This window comes from Microcebus murinus, chromosome 14 (genome assembly GCF_040939455.1).
Source record: "Microcebus murinus isolate Inina chromosome 14, M.murinus_Inina_mat1.0, whole genome shotgun sequence".
Classification (NCBI taxonomy): domain Eukaryota; kingdom Metazoa; phylum Chordata; class Mammalia; order Primates; family Cheirogaleidae; genus Microcebus; species Microcebus murinus.
Genome location: NC_134117.1, coordinates 13,029,722 through 13,048,830, shown reverse-complemented (window position 1 = coordinate 13,048,830; position 19,109 = coordinate 13,029,722). Strand labels below are relative to the sequence as shown.

General features: G+C 37.5%; 1 protein-coding gene across 1 annotated transcript; it reads left to right on the top strand.

Annotated features, from left to right (window-relative positions):
* The first annotated feature begins 2,801 nt into the window (after positions 1-2,801).
* On the top strand, positions 2,802-17,770 carry LOC105876942 (pancreatic triacylglycerol lipase). Its single transcript, XM_076010373.1, has 13 exons — positions 2,802-2,888; positions 3,029-3,074; positions 4,212-4,366; positions 5,005-5,127; positions 7,052-7,186; positions 9,576-9,687; positions 9,921-10,040; positions 10,130-10,249; positions 10,746-10,864; positions 12,917-13,046; positions 14,156-14,264; positions 14,852-15,016; positions 17,558-17,770. Exons 2-13 carry the CDS (start codon positions 3,029-3,031, stop codon positions 17,619-17,621), a joined length of 1,398 nt encoding a protein of 465 aa, XP_075866488.1. The 5' UTR covers positions 2,802-2,888; the 3' UTR covers positions 17,622-17,770.
* Positions 17,771-19,109: the final 1,339 nt, after the last annotated feature.

The following is a 19,109-nucleotide window of genomic DNA, read 5'->3' as shown; positions in this document are numbered from 1 at the left end:
AATCAATCTTATGCAATGCTCTGATAAATCCAGGACAGATGGAATTATTTCTCAGTGAGAGCCTATTTTGGCTTTCAATGTCATGAGGTATCTAGCTAGGTGAGGACCGCCAAGGCTCCATCACCATCAAAAAGGCTTATCGTCGAATCTGCAGTCCCGAGATGTGTGGAGCAACAGAAGCTGGTGGAAAGCAGGGCTTGGGTGGTAGCTCCACTCCACCTTTGGTCTTTGAGATTCACCTGTGTACCCAGAACATCGAGCTGCTCCAACTTCACATAAATTGTGTGTGGGGCCCAGGTAACATTGGGTGAATTTTCACTGAACCCTGGGTACCTTACGGCCTCAGATTGCCTGTGGAACAATAGTCACCACCCAGGACTGAACTGAAAAATACCCATTAAAATTAAAATTCTGCCAAAATGAAGTGAAGACTTAAATAGTTGTTATCTATAATATGAGAAGTATTAGGAAAGTGGATTTTATAAACCAAGTATTAGAAAAAAATCTGTCCATGTATTAGTGTTATGCCTAAGTATCATCTAGATGTCATGGTGAAATTTACAGCCCAGCATTTGGTACCCATACTGTTCATGGAAGTAGGAGAAACGGTACAAAATTAATCTCTATTTATTAAGGTAATGCTAACTGCTATACATTCAAGTCAAAGGACTTAAAGTAATAGAAGTTTATTTCTTGTTCATGTACAATTTAAAATGGGAGTTCGTGATTGGTGGGTGGCTTTCCTCTATGAAGGCTCCTTCCATCTTGTGGTTCTGCCAGATTCAACACATGGCCTTCAAGGTTTTGTGCTTGTCTGCATCAAGCCACAGAAGGGAAGGAACATGCAGGACCATGTGTGAGTTTTAATGAACAGGACTGGAACTTGTGCACATCCATGCACTCATATGTCATTGGCCAGAGTTGATCACCTGGCCCCATATCCCTACAATGGAAGTTATGGAATCAAATCCAGTTCTATTTCCTGTATGAAGATGCCAGGAAATCTGATACATACTATGTAAACAGATACTCCTAGATGGCACCTTAGTGGTCTGAATGAACTATATGGTTTATAAAATTTCACAACCCAACTAAAGAGTTCGGTTGAATTGGATTTAGGTGAAGTCATTCATCCAGAGCTGACATGGTAGACTGGTGATTCTATACCATTCCTTTGTTCATTTTTATAAATTTGAGAAATTGAATTAAAATTTGAATATATAATAGTTTACAAAATAATTCCCTATAGACTCTACTCTGTGTTTTATAATATGGTGACTTTTTATGCTAATTCTTTAGACCATATTAAACAAAGGTTGCCCTAATTATGGATTAAATTGTGTACCATCTAAAATGTCGGCTTAGAAATGTGGGAGCTACTTGGTAATTCCCAAAATATATAAATTCCTCCACAGTGAAGACTTGCTTCCATAGAATATGACTCTAAGGTCCATATAACATTACCATGCCTAAATGCTGTAGAAATGCAAGACTTCAGTTCCGAGAAGCTTCCGGATAGTTTTTTTAACTTTCACTAGGATTTTTTTTCTGTTTGTTTGTTTTCTTGTTTTCAGTAAAAGAGGCTTCACAGTTCTTTACTGTGAGATGGTAGAGGCAGTTGTTACTATAGCAGTTATACAAAATATTAACAAATTACATTTCAAGGCCATTCCCTCATCTGTTTGTTCATTCATTCAACAGGGAAGTGTTGAAGGCCTGTTATGTACCAAGCACTGGACTGGATGCTAACATGTGACCCAGAGAATTCCAGCCTTCTCTGAGTCTATGACCCATCAATGATGGTGATGGCTCTCAAGTGAGAGAAGTTCTAATGGAAGACTTTTTTAGAGGCAACTGCAGAACCACCTTAATCAGGGCTGGAGAAGACTCCCAAAGAGAAGCATAGACTGAAATATGAAACATTGGGTGGGAATTTGCCATGGCTCCCATCCATGGAGTTCTTTCCTTGTTATTTCTGCCTTTATTTTAACATTTCCCTTGCCAAAAATTCCTCATATGCAAATAATTTTATTGCTATTTCTGTATACCCATAAACTTTGGTAGGTGGCTGAATTATTTTTGATGATTTTTGACCTACAAAGGTGACAGCTGTATATCATTCAACCTATATCTGTGAAACTGTCTAGCTAAATGGCCCTGCTTTCTTAAAAATATAGTGTCATTGTAGTATTTAAAATTTATTGTAAGAAATCCATCACACACTAAAAACATCCCAGTTTCCTTTAAACACTTTTCTTTCAGATAATTTTTCCCAAGTTAAATCTTATTTTTTATCTTATTCATAATTTCATCTGGTAGTGGGGTCACTAATTTCACCCTTATGCACTACACCAGTACCCCTAATCCTTTTGTTAGCTTGTTTATTCTTTCATCCATGTTATTGTTGAGAAATAAATTAGTTCTATGTACTATCAAAATAAAATATCAGCTGCTTTTTGGGAAAAAAGGCAAGGTTATACAAAAACTTCATGAGTTGGTAATACATTCTTGGTATTTGTTTTCAAGACTGCTCTTACATATCTATGAAAATGTTTCAGCTGCATGCAAGCCCACAGATCTTCACAGGGAATTATAAACTGAAAAAGGGGCAGGAACACTAGAACCTTCACTACAAGAAAATTATGGTAATTCTGAGCATTACATACTCAAATATCTACCCCTTTCTCATCTTCCTACAAGTACTGTGGGAAACTTTACCTACTCTGTCAACTTTGGTTTACCTATGATAAAAATTAGAAATATATCCTTGGAACTTTCTCTCTTTTCATGCTGTTTTTCCATGGTGCTGCTCAAAAAGATAAGGATTGCCTATAAAAGGACCTTTCAGTGCTAGCTGCTTGTGTGCGGAACCTGACGGAACTGCCACGGTGAGTCAGGAACACGATTTCCAGGCCCAATTTATCAGAATCTACCCATTTTCCCCCAGAAATCTAAATGAACTTGAACTATGCCAATCTTTTAAAAAACTTTTTAATCCAAACTCAATCATGTTTCTAACTTTGTGTAGATGCTGCTACTCTGGACACTTCCACTGCTGCTGGGAGCAGTAGCAGGTAAGAAAACAGATTTATGTGGAGCTGGGAGAGATTCACGGTCCAATCCTTTCAAGAAGGACTGCGACAGCTGAATTTAAGCAACTATGGGGATAAAGTGAGGGAGTTGCCTGATAAGGAGCACATGTGCTTGGAGTAGGGTTGCCAGATCAAATCTAAGATACTCAATTAAATTTGAATTTCAGATAAACAACAAATATTTCCCACAATGAATATGTGACATGTTGATGGTTTATCTGAAATTCAAATTGAACTTACATTTTTATTTGGCAAACCTAGCCCCCTAGCTTGGGGTCAAGTTAGGGGTTTGAACCCTGGTTTTACCACCTACAACTGCATCACCCCGAGCAAAATCCTTAACTCCTTGGTGCTTCTGTATCTTTCTCTATGAAATGGGGATAATGATATTATTATTATTATTGTGGAATCTCTCATAGGATTATTATAAGAATTAGGTAAGATAAGTAAACCATCTTTCCCAGCACCTAGCACAGTAAGATTTCAAGAAATGCTGCACCCACAACAGCTACTACTCTTACTCCTACCATTTATATAGTTTATCCTCCTCAAGTAGGAAAGAGAACCCTCCCTTTAGGTTGTTCCCATATGGGGTTGTGTCAAACCCTGGATTTGTTTGTTTCATTGTCTGTGAGCAGCTTTTTCACCCCAGGAATGGCGATGCCTTTCATCACAGCAAAGATAGAAATATACAGTTCTAACCTTTCCAAGAAACTTTAACTCTCCATTCGAAGCCCAAAGCCAGTGGTAGCTACAAGGAATTGAGATCCTCACTCCCTCATCAAGGCCTGGGGATACACAGCTGCTCCTTTCTGGGCACCAATGGCCCAAGGAAAACATCTGAGTTTAGAGGCTAAAATGAGTCCCAGATGGAGACCGGGCAGAGACACAGGGAGAGTGAGGTGATGCTATGTGGCAGAAATGAGGAACAATGGCCTGTCTGTAACAGTGGTGTTGTCTTTTGAAGCTCTTTATAAGTGTGTAGCTAGGAGGTTTTTTCAGAAAAAAAAGAGTAAAATCTCCCATTAAATGCGATTAAATCGTATTTGGCAGAGAGTCTATTAAAAAGAGCTTTCTGGTTTAAACAAATACCCTTAAAACTCTTCTGGGGCATTGCAGGAAAAGAAGTCTGCTACCCAAGACTTGGATGCTTCAGCGATGATTCCCCGTGGGCAGGAATTGTGGAAAGACCCCTCAAAATATTGCCCTGGACTCCAAAAGATGTCAACACCCGCTTCCTCCTATACACTAATGAGAACCCAAACAACTTCCAAGTAAGAATGCTCACTGTTTTCAGGACTCAGTCCTAAATGTTTTATGTAATAAGGATACTGAATACTCAAGTCTTCTAAAGACAACAAGTCAGAATGGAATTTGCATCTTTGTAGACTTTCAGGGCAGAGAGCTTAAGTATCATTTTATGTAAATTGTTTCTAAAAGGTCCATTAACCTCATATTATTATTGTCCTACTACCATGGCACCATTTAATAAATATTCTAAATATGAGGAGATATTTATATATATATATATAATGTATAAACTCTTCCAATATTATATATATGAAATCTCCCAAGATTATATTTATATGTATCTCTAATATAGAGATACATATATGTGTAGATACACACATATACACACACACATACACACAGCCTTCCACTGTGTGAAGACAAGATCTTTACCAACAAGACTACAGCAGACATACAATCCCAATTGAACAACTGCAAATGTGATGACTGGCAAACAGTAATGTGATAAAGATTATGAATAGTGTGGCTGTAACAGAAGTATCCTTATTCACAAGGATCCTAATCTCAGCAATCTTTTCCTACCTACCACCTCCCTCCATGTACACTTGGTTCTGTTGGATACTATAAGAAATAATATGAAACACTTTTTTGTCCAAAATAGGAAATTGTTGCAGATCCATCAATTATCAGTGACTCCAATTTCAACACAGACAGAAAAACCCGCTTTATTATTCATGGATTCATAGACAAGGGAGAAGAAGGCTGGCTGGCCAGTATATGCCAGGTAAGACATGGTAATCTAGAAAGGAAAGGTTGTTTCCAGAGTGACAATTAACAACCTGTAAGGCACTGACCATAACCAATGCAGAAAAATGCTGGTCATTACAGCACTGGAGGATCCTCTGACCCCTGCTGGGCTTGAGGTTCCTAGGGGAGGTCCCAGAGGTGGTGGTGGGATGAGGGGCCCTGGGATGGTCAGGGCAGCTAGGTTAGCAGGCATTTGGTGGTTCCAGGCAGTGGTTATTCAATAACTAATACAGAGATATTTCAAAATGTTAGCAACAGATACTGCCATACCAACACATACCAGCTGGTCATAGGCCTCTGTTTTTTCATTACCTTTTAATTTCCATGTGAAGAGCTAAGCAATCTCATTTTGCCTGAACTCATTCTTTTCCTCTGATTTCCACTTGCTACTCTTTGATCTTCTTTGGTAACAACATCTAGGAAAACTGCAGATTTTCATTTCTGGCTTCTGTTATTTCAACACCAGTGATCCTATTTTCTTTAATTTGCCTTTGGCTAGGTGCCCTTTGATAATGAAGAATTAAAAGACAGAAAATCAAATAGAATAAATTATGCTAGTAACTTCTAGTTATTATTTCATCTATTTGTGTATTTATTCATGTATGCATCGAATTTCTTTCACCGTCTGTGGAACAAAGGAGTAGCCATTTCCTCAGAGGTATCAATAAGAAAGACACAAAGGTCCTCCTAAACCCATTCAATTTTAGGCCCATCTATGGCTCAAACCAACAGCTGAATGAGTCAACTGCAGAGCTTATCCATTAGTCCTGAAGAGAGATATAACACACTAGAGTCCATTCCCTTCACAAGTTTTAATAAACTTGTGCAGTAAAACCACAATTTGTCTTCCAAAATAATTTAAAGCTGATGATTACTGGGGGGAGGGTAATAATAAATTTCTATACAACAGTGAAGAAAAATGTGATTTTTTTCATTCAAAAGGAATATAGCTTTGTTAGATATGTGTATAACATTTGCTCCCAAGATCCTGGAAGCAGTTGTGTTCTTCTTTTACTTGGTTTGGCTTTGACAAAACTGTTGCTTTAAGATGGAGAAACAAGCAGATTAAACTAGAAGGACAAACATCCTAGATTTCAGTCCTGACTTTCTCCTTAGCTAACTATGACATTCATTCACCAACCCTTTCCTTTCTTTGGATTTTTCCTTTGGTAAAATGAAGGAGATGAAGATGATTTCTAAGATTTCTTCATTATTCTCCAATTCTTTCAGGAGAAAGTTGGGGATATGTTTAAACACCCACTCAAACAAACAAAATTTCTACCAGAATTAACATTCATAAAATGCCCATCAAACAGGGTTTCCAGTAGATTACCTGGTACAGTATGTTTTTTATGTGAAATAACTCCTCAGTGATGTACAATACAACATATTCATCCAAAAAGTTTGATTAGTCTTTCTATCACAGAAAAGCTTACTACTTTCAACATATTCATTTAAGTGGTCTTAACATAGTCTTTCCTTCATTTAGCAAATATTATTGTGCACCTGCTATGTTCCACAAACTAGACACTGCTGATATAGCAGTGAATAAGACAGAAAATGTCCTTGGGTGCATCCTAGTAAGGGATGATGTAATTTTATGCCATTTAGGATGACCTAATGAACAATCCATTGTATCACATGGGTTGTAATACATTTTATTTCAAATTAAATGTCTATGTATCTTTTTCAGTAGAAATCCCAAGATTCCAGTTCCCACTACAGCCAAACCTTCAGCTTAGAGCCATATCCATAAGAGACCAGAAGTTTTGTTCATTGCTTTGGGGTTAAAAGTGACATGATATTATGTAGGTCAAGAAGGGAATTGATTTTTGTCCTCAAATGTGTTAATTAATAAAGATCCTATATTATTTACCTATTTATTATGTCTCTTCCATCAGAAACTGTTCCAGGTGGAAAGTGTGAACTGTTTCTGTGTGGACTGGAAAAGTGGCTCCCGAACTGGATACACACAGGCCTCACAGAATATCCGGATTGTGGGTGCAGAAGTGGCTTATTTTGTTGAAGTTCTTCAGGTAACTACCCCTGGATTGCATAAAAAAACCATACCCATTGCTCTTTGGATTCACTTCCAAAACAAAGCTGTAGGTATGATCTTTTATGAAGACATAATTTCACTACAAAGACTTGGCTTTCCCCTGGGTTGAAAAGAAAACCGCAAAAAAAAAAAAAATGTAGTTTGGGGGCATTATTAATAACCCCAGTTATGTCACTAAACTAGTTTTTTTTTAATTAACTTATTCAAGCAACTGAGTAGTTTGTTTCTACTGAATTCAACTACTATTTGTTTCAATTTTACCAGTTATTACTAAGTTGACATGACAATGTCAACCTCGAGATTAAACTAGTTTGTTTTTATTTTTGTTTTTTGAAGAGAAGCACAATGATACTAACCTAAACTGATTTGGTTATCAAAAAACACAGAAAATATTATACTTGAATGGTCTTAAGTAATTGCCTTCATTATTATTTTCTAATGCAAATACTTGCTTCATCATCTCTGGTTAACAACTCCTCATGTCTATCAAGAGTTCTCTCTACATAGTAGAAAAACAAAATAGATCCCCTTCCACTACTTTAACAGTTAAGCTCATTTCCATTTTCCATTATAACTGTGAAAAAACCCATAAAAGTCATTTTCTTTTAAGGATTAGAGTGCCTTTTTAAAGTTAAAGTTTTTAGAGGTTCCCTTTCTCTGCCCATCTTGAATTCTGCAATACAGTCAAGTACCACATAATGATGTTTAGGTCAATGACAGGCTGCATATATGATGGTGGTTCCATAAGACTATAATGGAACTAAAAAATTCCTATGGCCTAGTGACATCACAGCAGTTGTGATGTTGTGGCACAATGTATTACTGACATGTTTATGGTGATACTGGTGTAAAACTTATTCTGCTGCCAGTCATATAAAAATATAGACATTCAATTATGTATAGTACATAGTACTTGATCATGACAATAAATGAGTATGTTACTGGTTTATGTATTTACTAGACTATACTTTTTAATCATTATTTTAGAGTATACTCCTTCTACTTATTTTTTTTAAAAATTAACTGTAAAACAGCCTCAGGCTGGTCCTTCAGGAGATATTACAGAAGAAGGCATTGTTATCATCAATGACAGCTCCATATGTGTTATTGCCTCAGAAGACCTTCCAATGGGACAAGGTGTGGAGGTGGAAGACAGTGATATGTGTATATTTATGTCTTAATTTTTTTTTTTTTCTGAGACAGAGTCTCACTGTGTTGCCCGGTCTAGAGTGTCGGGGCGCCAGCGTAGCTCACAGCAACCTCAAACTCCTGGGCTCAAGGGATCCTACTGCCTCAGTCTCCCAAGTAGCTGGGACTACAGGCATGTGCCACCATACCTGGCTAATTTTTTTCTATATGTTTTTAGTTGGCCAATTAATTTCTTTCTATTTTTAGTAGAGACGGGGTCTCGCTCTTGCTCAGGCTGGTTTCGAACTCCTGAACTTGAGCAATCCTCCCTCCTCGGCCTCCCAGAGTGCTAGGATTACAGGTGTGAGCCAGCCTATGTCTTAGTTTTTAATTAAAAAGTTTGAAAAGTAAAAAAAATATATTTTAACAATAGAAAAAAGCTTATAGATGAAGGATATAAAGAAAATATTTTTGTACAGGTTTACAATGTGTTTGTTTTAAGCTAAGTATTGTTATAAAAAAAGTCAAAAGGTTAAAAAAGTTAAAAATTTCATAAAAGTTATAGTAAGCTAAGGTTAATATTGAGGAAGAAATATTTTTTATAAATTTATTGTAGTCTAAGTGAACAGTGTTTATAAAGTCCACAGTAGTGTACAGTAATGTCCTAGGCCTTCACATTCACTCACCATCACTCACTGACTCACCCAGGGCAACTTCCAGTTCTGCAAGCTCCATTCATGGTAAGTACCACATGCAGGCATACTTTTTTTATCTTTTATATGGTATTTTTACTGTACCTGTTCTATGTTTAGATATGCTTAGACAGACAAATATTTACCATTGTGTTCCAGTTGCCTACTGGAACCATTGGCTGCATCACAGGTTGGTCAAAACAGTGAAAGCTGCCAGGCATGGTGGTGTGCATGTAGTCCCAGCTATTCAGGAAGCTGAGGCAGGAAAAGAATTTGAGCCCAGAAGTTCAAGGCCAGTCTGGGCAATATAATGAGACCCTGCATTCAGTACAGTCACATGCTGCACAGGTTGATAGCCTAGGAGCAATAAGCTATACCATATAGCCTAGGTGTGTAGAAGGCTATAACATCTAGGTTGTGTAAATTCACTTTATGATGTTCACACAACAAAATTGCCTAAGGATGAATTTCCTAGAATGTATCTCTGTCATTAAGTAATGCATAACTGTACTTGAAAACATTCTAAAGAGGTCCTCTTTCCAACAGTCTTCATTTGGATACTCACCTTCCAATGTTCACATCATTGGCCACAGCCTGGGTGCCCACGCTGCTGGTGAGGCCGGAAGGAGGACCAATGGAACCGTTGGACGCATCACAGGTTGGTCAAAACAGTGAAAGCTGCCAGGCATGGAGGTGTGCAAATAGTCCCAGCCACTCAGGAGGCTTAGACAGAAGGATCATTGGAGCCCAGGAGATTGAGGCCAGTCTCTGTGTCCAGGCATAACACATGATTACAGCCAATACTTGCACTCAGGACTGTAACTGTAATGAAGAAAGGAGATTGTGCATGAACACTGACAGATAATTAATGATACATCCTATTTACTTTAGGGTTGGATCCAGCTGAACCTTGCTTTGCGGGCACACCTGAGTTAGTCCGACTGGATCCCAGCGATGCCCAGTTTGTGGATGTAATTCACACAGATGGTGCTCCCATAATCCCCAATCTGGGTAGGTTCCTCAATTGTCCACCTAGAGGGTTTTCATGTCTTAAGTCTAAACATTAACATAAGCCTTCCTTTATTTTAAAAATTCTTCAGGTTTTGGAATGAGCCAAACTGTGGGCCACCTAGATTTCTTTCCGAATGGAGGAATAGACATGCCCGGGTGTCAGAAGAACATTCTCTCTCAGATTGTTGACATAGATGGGATCTGGGAAGGTAAAATTATTATGAGTTCAAAGATATTTTCTTGGGAGAACGTTTGTGTTTGGTTTTACTAAACTTACTAAATACTTTGGAATTACACGGTTCTCAGATTTTATATAACAAAAGACTTTTAATTATATCCCTGAGATGTAGGTTTTCATTGGGAGAAATGGGCATGAGGAGACCATGGGAAAGAAAGCATAGTTGCAGTCAACTTTCCAAGAATCCAATTCAAGGAATACCTTCTTAAGTTACACTTATATCTATGTGGAGCATTCTTTTCCTTCTAAAGTTATTTTTCATTTCATTTAGCTATAATGCTACCTATTCTAGTCTTAAAGAGTCCTTCTGATTGTATCACAAATCATAAATATACTTCATAACTTACTCTGTGACCTGTGAGTTCACACTAATTAGAGAAATCTATTCAACAACTATATTCTGATCATGACATTAACTTGGAAAAATAAAGTCTGTTATTAATGTATAATCATGTCTGATTTCAAAGGAACTCGTGATTTTGTGGCCTGTAATCACCTAAGAAGCTACAAATATTATGCTGACAGCATCGACAATCCTGATGGCTTTGCTGGATTCTCTTGTTCCTCTTACAGTGTTTTCAGTGCAGTAAGTAAACTCCACCTTCCACTTAAAGAATTTCATGACTATCACTTCTCATGACTGGTGTGATTCCTTGTACATAACATCATTCAATGAATGGTTTATACTTTCCTACTTACTATACCTTTAATTGTAGATATGTGTTTTATTAATAATAGTGATAAATTTGAGGACTTTAGAGAAATGGGCTTATAAATAGAAATGTCCCATGTCTGTTTTGTCTCTATCATGTCTGTACACATCAGGTAAGAGTTCAAACTTGTTTTAGAAATAATCCTAAGTAAACAAACAAAAAATAGCCAGTCTATGGAAATCTGAGCTATGTCAATAGGATGCTGATGAATATGGAGAAAATTTCATAAGTGCTGAACTTTTAAACTATATAAGTATGGACATGTGGACATTTTTGTGCAATCTCAAAATTGCCAAGATTTTTTTGAGTTTTCATCTTATTTGGTATCCTCTTGATATTTCAGTTGAGTTCTTACATGTGATTCCAAATATGACATCTATTGTCTATTGTTTTTCTTTTCACCATAAATTATTCAAATCAAAATTTGAAACCAATGCCATTTATTGAAGAAAATTTTCAGTAACAATGTGCCAGGTAAAATCATAACTACCAAGGAGATACACCTTAGTGAGTAAGAGAGAGTACTTGAACCCTGGTTTCACCACTAAATAGCTGAATGATTTTAGGCAAAATACTTCTCTAATGAAGTTTCATCATCTACATAGATAAATAAAAATGGTAGACTCAACATATTTTGTGGGAGGAATTAATGAAAACAGATATGTTAATTGCTTAGCCCAGAGCTAAAAATATACTAATTAGCATTCAAAAATGTGAACTATTATAGGAGAGGAGGTACAAATTTTATTCACACTACTGCTTGCATATAAGTTAAAACAGAAGCCCCCTGCTCTTTCTTTGTTTTAACTTTATTTTTATCTTCTTGCCTGATATCCAACACTAGGGAATGAGGAAAAAAAAATAAAGAAACAAACTAAAAACCTTTAGGTCTCATCCTGTTAAAACTTAGACTGATTCAATAATATACAGTTCTCCTAAGTGATACTCAGCATTTTTATAAGAAAATACAGCTGGGCGCAGTAGCTCATGCCTATAATCCCAGCACTTTGGGAGGCCAAGGCAAGAGGAGTGCTTGAGGCCAGGTTTTCGAGACCAGCCTGGGCAATATAGTGACATCCTAGCTCTATAAGAAAAGAAAAGAAAAAAAAAAAAAGTCTCACTCTTGCAGATTTCTCCACCTTTGGGACTTCTAGCTTCTCTCCAAGCCAGTCCGAGGGCCAGGTGATCTTGCTGATGATGGTCCATGTGTGTTCAGAAGAGGGAAAAACTTGGGGGTGCATTCACCCAGGGTCTGATGGAAGCTCTGGTCTCTGGGCAGTATCAGTTCTGCCTTATTGATGGGCACACTCCTGGCATTTAGAGATGAGGTCTAGGGCTCAGCTACTCTTCTGGTTCCAGCAATGCCCTCAGAGAACTTTGGCCATTTCTTCCTGCCTGGCTCCCCTTGGCTTTTGTTCAGTGCAACCCCTGAGACTGTGCTGAGGCCATGATTGGGTCCACTGACCCAGGAGTGCACCACTTGCCTGGACTGTGGAGTAGCCTCGCCCCTCACAGTGGGAAGTGGGACACTTGTCCTGCCACCTCTGCTCCTCCCTCTCCATCTCTTCTTCCCACAATTCCTTGGTTAAGAAAAAGAGGACATTTTCCTATGTTATATCTGTCTCTTCCAGACATCAGCCTCAAGGTTAAACCACAGGCCACCTGGGGCATTTTCTCTTCATACTGGGAGAATGCTGGGATCTGAATCCGTCAGATCTTAATATGCTAAACGTGAGCTAAAGGAATTATTTTTAAAAGGCTGACATTTGAGCCTATTTTCCTCCTAATAAATCCTATTTTGCATATCACTTTTACTATCAGAACAGAATTGGCCTTAGAATATTTGAATTGCAACGTGCAGGGGGGGAAATGGTGTACTCTTAAAAGACAGGCATCCTCATTCATCATTTATTTGTTTTCACTAGAACAAGTGCTTCCCCTGTCCAAGTGGAGGCTGCCCACAGATGGGCCATTATGCTGATAGATTTCGTGGAAAAACAAATGATGTGGGCCAGAAATTTTATCTAAACACTGGTGATGCCAGTAATTTTGCCCGTAAGTTTCTATTTTCTTTACTTTATATTCTGAATGCTATGCATTTTATCATGTCCACTGAAAACATATGAAATTGCTTTTCTATATAAAAGCTTTAAACACTCCTCTCCAGTGTGGAAAAATACTCAGTGCTAGGCTCAAGGTAATCATGGCTAATCATGGTGGCAGAACAGAGTTTGGAGCCTGAATTCTTAATGACATAAAAATAAAATTAATTATATTTTATTCTGATGCTGAATTCAGAAGTCTTCCTCAGCTCCAGCCTCTTTGTAGTCAGTCAAAAGATTTCACTGGGCAAAATTCTGAGGATTTTTACAAGCAGAAAGTTATGCAGGAGAAAGAAATGACAAAGGTTGTGGAAACAGGAAGAAGTTGGCAGATTCAAGAGCTATTTAGAATTGTAGACTCCATGGGTGATAGGAATTAGAGGATGTAGGAATGGTGAGGGATGGGATAGGCTCTATGTTTCTTTTCTGGGTAATAGAGAAACAAAACTATTGGGATGGAAGTTAATGGGTTAACTGTATAATAAAGCTAAAGACAAATTTCCTCCCCTATTCAATTTGCCCAGATTACCCCTAAATGACAAAAATTGGTAGTTCACTATTGGCTAGTCCCAAGGGAACATTCTTTTGGCTTTCATAAATTAATATATTTCCAATGGGCAAAAAAAAAGTTGAATTATAGAATTTTTAAAATAAACAAAAAGATTGCATTAGTTTAAAATTTGGTCATCTATGAAAATAAACTGAAGAAAATATCACCCACTACTACTTTAACACTATCTTTGAATATAAAGTTCTTGTAACATTCAATAATAAACTATTAGGTTGAAAATTGGAAGCAAAAATGTATTACACTTAGTCCCTTGACTTGAAAAAAATCATCTATTAACTTTGGAAAAATTCTACACAGCCCCCACTACCCAATGTCTATCCCCTGAATATTTAGATAAAGGAATATGGAATATCTATGACTATTTTATTAGAAAAAAATACCAACATAATATATAAATTATTCAAAATTCAGCAATATTGGGATCCAAATGATCCTGCTTTCAGTGTCTCTTCCCTACAAGGTGACATTTTGCAAATTTTGTCCCCTTGCAGGTTGGAGGTATAAAGTAACTGTCACACTGTCTGGAAGAAAAGTTACAGGACATGTGCTGGTTTCCTTGTTTGGAAATAAAGGAAACTCTAAGCAGTATGAAATTTTCAAGTGAGTAATATATCACTCTAAGCTTCTTCAATGTTGGAAAACTGTGTATGTATAACATGTTATCAGCATAAGAGTTTGTTGATTCATTAATATATGGGAGTCAAGTACTGTTATGAATAAAAAGGAAGAAATTTTGTCACACTTGCATCTTAATACTATTCAAAATTCAGTTTCTGATTTTGTTCATGTTATTTTCTGAGAAAACTATTAATGTTTACATTGATGCCTAGCATCTGATTTATAATCAGTAGTTATTCTGCCCACAAAACAGATGGTAAAAGATAATATTATTATCTGTTAAATTGTGGGAGGATTGTGACTTACCATGTTTGAAGTTTGATTAAGGCAAAGGTGACTTTAAAGTAATATAAGTCATTGATGGCAAATGGACTAGCTCTGAGTTAACAACATGTCTGAATTTATTTAATACATTAGAATGACAAATGGAGTACCAATCAACTTAGCTAGAGATGCAACGTAAGCTGATTTTAGAAATATATATGCATATATGAGATTATATGTATGTTTATTTATATGTATGTTTAAATATGCTCATGTATGTTTTTGTTAACTTCTTTACTCCTAAGGGGCTCTCTCAGACCAGAGAGTACTCATTCCAATGAGTTTGACGCAGATGTTGAGGTTGGGGACGTGCAGAAGGTTAAATTTATTTGGTATAACAACGTGATCAACCCAACTCTACCCAGAGTGGGAGCATCTAAGATCACAGTGGAAACAAATGATGGAAAACTGTAAGTAATGAAAATCCAAAGGGATTTATAATTCTGTTGCTACTAAAAGTCTACTTTAAGTTAAACCTCCCACGGTGGCTCATCCAGTCCCCAGTCACAGTTGCTTCCCAGTGCCTTTTGTTCTTTTAGGAGAAAGTGCAGAACTTCAGGAAAACACCTTTTACAGATTTGCAGATAAATGTTGTGCTGTCTGATACAAATTAAGTGTTAGAGTGAGAACCAGCTGCATGATCCTAAGGTGAAAAGAATGTTTCATTTGGCAGCTGGGCCCTGCACTATGTGTATGCTTAATGTGTCCATCTTCCCCAAACTTCTTGAGCTACCAAATTGTCACTTAATTTGTCATGAACACATTTCATTTAGGAAGGAACAGAAATAGGCTGCTCTGTGTCACTGGTTTTCTTTTAGTGACATAGAACACAAAGGTCCAGGAGGTCAATCCTTACTTCTAACCAGGACTAGAGTGTGTGGGAGTCAAAACATGTTTATTATGGGGAACTACCAGAAAAACGAACTAAGGGTAATCATGATAATACCAATATTAACCCAAGCATGTTTGAGTATTAATCCAAGTTCTAAGGCAAGCACTGTGCTGCTTCTGTCATCATGTCATTTGGTTCTTACTTTACATAAAAAACACAAATAAATTTCACAAGATGAAAGAACAGAAAAAGATATACTGTTAGTCATTAGGAAAATGCTAATTAAAACCAGAATGAGATACCACCATAAACCTATTTAAATGGCTAAAATTAAGAAAAATTAAGAAGATTGCCAATATCAAGCATTGTTGAGGATATGAAGAATCTTGAACTCCCATACACTGCTGATGGGAATATAAAATGTTACAACCAGTTTGGAAAGTAGTTTGGCGGTTTCTTAAAAAGCCAGACATACTCACACCTATAATCCCAGCACTTTGGGAGGCTGAGGTGGAAGGACCATTTGAGGCCAAGAGTTAGAGACCAGCCAGGGCAATAGTAAGACCTCATCTCTACAAAAAAATTAGCCAGGTATGATGGCATAGACCTATAGTCCAGTCCTAGCTACCAGGGAGGCTGAGGTAGGAGGATCACCTTGAGCCCAGATGTCAAATGTTTCAGTGAGCTATGGTCATAATTGTACTCCGCCTGGGCAACAGAGCAAGACCCTGTCTCAAAAACTAAAAAAAAAAAACACAACATCAACAAAAAACAGACATACACCTACCTATGATTTGATGCAACCATTTCACTCAGACATTTACCAAAGAGTTAAGAAAGCATATGTGCATATAAAGTTATATACTGAATAGCCATAACAGCTTTTATTTTAATAACCAAGAACTGAAAACAACCCATATGTCTACCAAGAGGGGAATGGATAAACAAACTGTGGTGTATCCACACAATTGAATACTACTCAGCAGCACAAGGAATGACTAGTGATATAAGCAACAACATGGATGAATCTCAAAATAATTATATTGAATATGGAAATTAGACAAAAGACCTTAGATTCTATTCATATAAAACTCTAAACAATTCAAACTACTCAGTAGTGTCATCAGACCAGTGAGTGCCTTGGGGAGAGAAGACTGGAGGGGTGAGAAGAAGGAATTACAAAGACTATAAAGACACAGGAAGAAAATTTAGGGGTGATAGATATGTCTACAGTCTTGATTTTAGTGATGGTTTCAGAGGTGTATGTGTGTTGTGTGTGTGAGAAAAGTTAGCACTTTAAATATGTGCAGTTTATTCTAGGTAAATTAAAGTTCAATAAAGCTGTTAAAATAAAAATATATACCCTATGAGGAAGGTATTTTTATTATCCTGATTTTAAAATAATTAAATGAAGGTACTATGCCAGAAGTTCAATGCAAGGAGTTTTACTCCAGCAAGTTCTTTACTACTACAAAACAAATTCAGTTCAATTTTAATAATATATAGAGTCTGGGTGGCCTTCATTTCTTGGGTCCTAATTTTTAATTTCCTATTTGTGATGCTGCCAGTCATCAGAACACGCAGAGGAAGTGAACACGAAAGGGAAAAAAGCATTTTCTGAGCATGTTTTGTGTTTCAGTTGCTTTATGTATACTAAAATATTTTACTAAAGAAAACTATCTCCAAAGCATTCTAAGTATTATTCAGTCTTAATGAGAAAAACTAGTCAATTATTTTCAAATATTGAATTAAAGTAAGAATGGTTAGCCAGCTTAACACTAGCACCTTGGAATTTTTTACCAGTTTTCATGCTAGTGACCCTAGTTGGTCTTCCTCAGTTGCATTGGTACACATGTGCAAAGTGTTTGGTAACAGCCCTTCCTGTTCTTTGGGGTGTCTATTGACAAACTCCTCTCTCAGCTATTGCACAAGCAGAAAACAAAATTTTAAATGAGAATTCAGCTTTTTAAACAAAAGAGGTCTTCCCTTAGCCATTGTCCAATCTCAGACACAGGGTGTGCCCTTGCTCAGACTGAGGGGAGAGCAGATGCTCTCTTCATGCTCAAGACTCCAGATGTGTGCCAGGAAGAGGTAACGTTTTATTGTTTTTGCTCCACAGGTTCAACTTCTGTAGTCTAGAAACTGTGAGGGAGGAAGTTCTGCTCACTCTCACTCCATGTTAGGAGGCTGCTGTCATTTGACCACTGAGTCTTACTGCTAATAAAATCTAATGGTAATAAAATGCATTCCTTGCTTTTATCATCATTGTCAAATATCCAATAAATCTTTTGTATATGTTGATAAAAATCTAAAATTTGGAGTTGGCCTAGAGAATCACAAATGACTGTTGAATTTTGCTACAAATTTGAGCTTGGAAATATTGTTTACATGACACTGTCATCATGTCCATTATTAATCCTGCTGATGTCATTGTGATCATTTAAGCAGACATCAAGGCCCATGAACAAAGTACCAACAATTACTGCTTTTTCTATCATCTTTAAGTTCTGTATCTGCTCCTAACCAGATATGGCAGGAGAGATGACAAACAAGGAGATGAGGACTGAACAGTTCTGAAGCTTCCAAACTGGTCTTCCTCCTCCCAGTGGGGTCCCCCAGACCTGTCACCTCTCTTCAATCTCCTTGATCTTTCCAAAGTACAAATCAAACAAGCATTCTTCAGTGGTCCCCAAGACAGAATCCACCATCCTTAGTGAGCCTTGCCAGGTCCCACTTGGTCTGGTTGTCTCCTTGGACTCCAGCCTCATCTCTCACCATGCTCCTTCTGGAACTCTACAGTCTGGCCTCTCTCCCAAGAGGGCCCTGATTTCTGATGCTGCTGGATGCTGGCACAAACTCTTCCTCTTCCTGGGATGATATTTTCCCTATCTTCCTGTCTGTGTAACTCCTATTCATTCTTAAATCTCTGTGTAGACATCAATTCTTCCAGGAAGTCTTTCCTCACTCCCATTATCCACACCCCCTAAGACTTGATTTGAGGCTTCCCCACTATTCTCCCACTCACCCAGGACCTTTCCAATCTCAACACTTGCCTCTCCATATGGTAATTGCTGGCTCACTTCTCTATATATTCCATTTGTAAACTCCTTAAGGGGGTTGCATGTCATATGTGCCAGGCACATGCCTGGCATATAGTAAAAGAGCAAATAAATATTTTTTTAACAACCATCACACTACTGGGAACAATGCATGAATACACTAACATCAGGTATTTAACCACTTCAGTACCAGCGTTGACTATAGTCGATAGCCACAGATGAACGCGCACAGCGACTTTAGCCGACAGCCGGGATATGAAGGTGCACGGCCAAGTGTTGACTTTAGCTGACAGCCATGATATGACTTTTCTAATTTTTCATTTATCAAAATAAAATTGTGAACATTTAAAAATAACGTAATGAAATCATATATGTGTATGTTACCTATTCTGATTAACATTACAAGTAAAGCTGCCTGTAAAGTAAAATAAGCTTTCAGTGCTTTAAAGCTTTCCTCATCACATAAGAGCAAAATGGATTTGTTGGTTTTTTTTGAGACAGAGTCTCACTTTGTTGCCCAGGCTAGAGTGAGTGCCGTGGCATCAGCCTAGCTCACAGCAACCTCAAACTCCTGGGCTCAAGCGATCCCCCTGCCTCAGCCTCCCGAGTAGC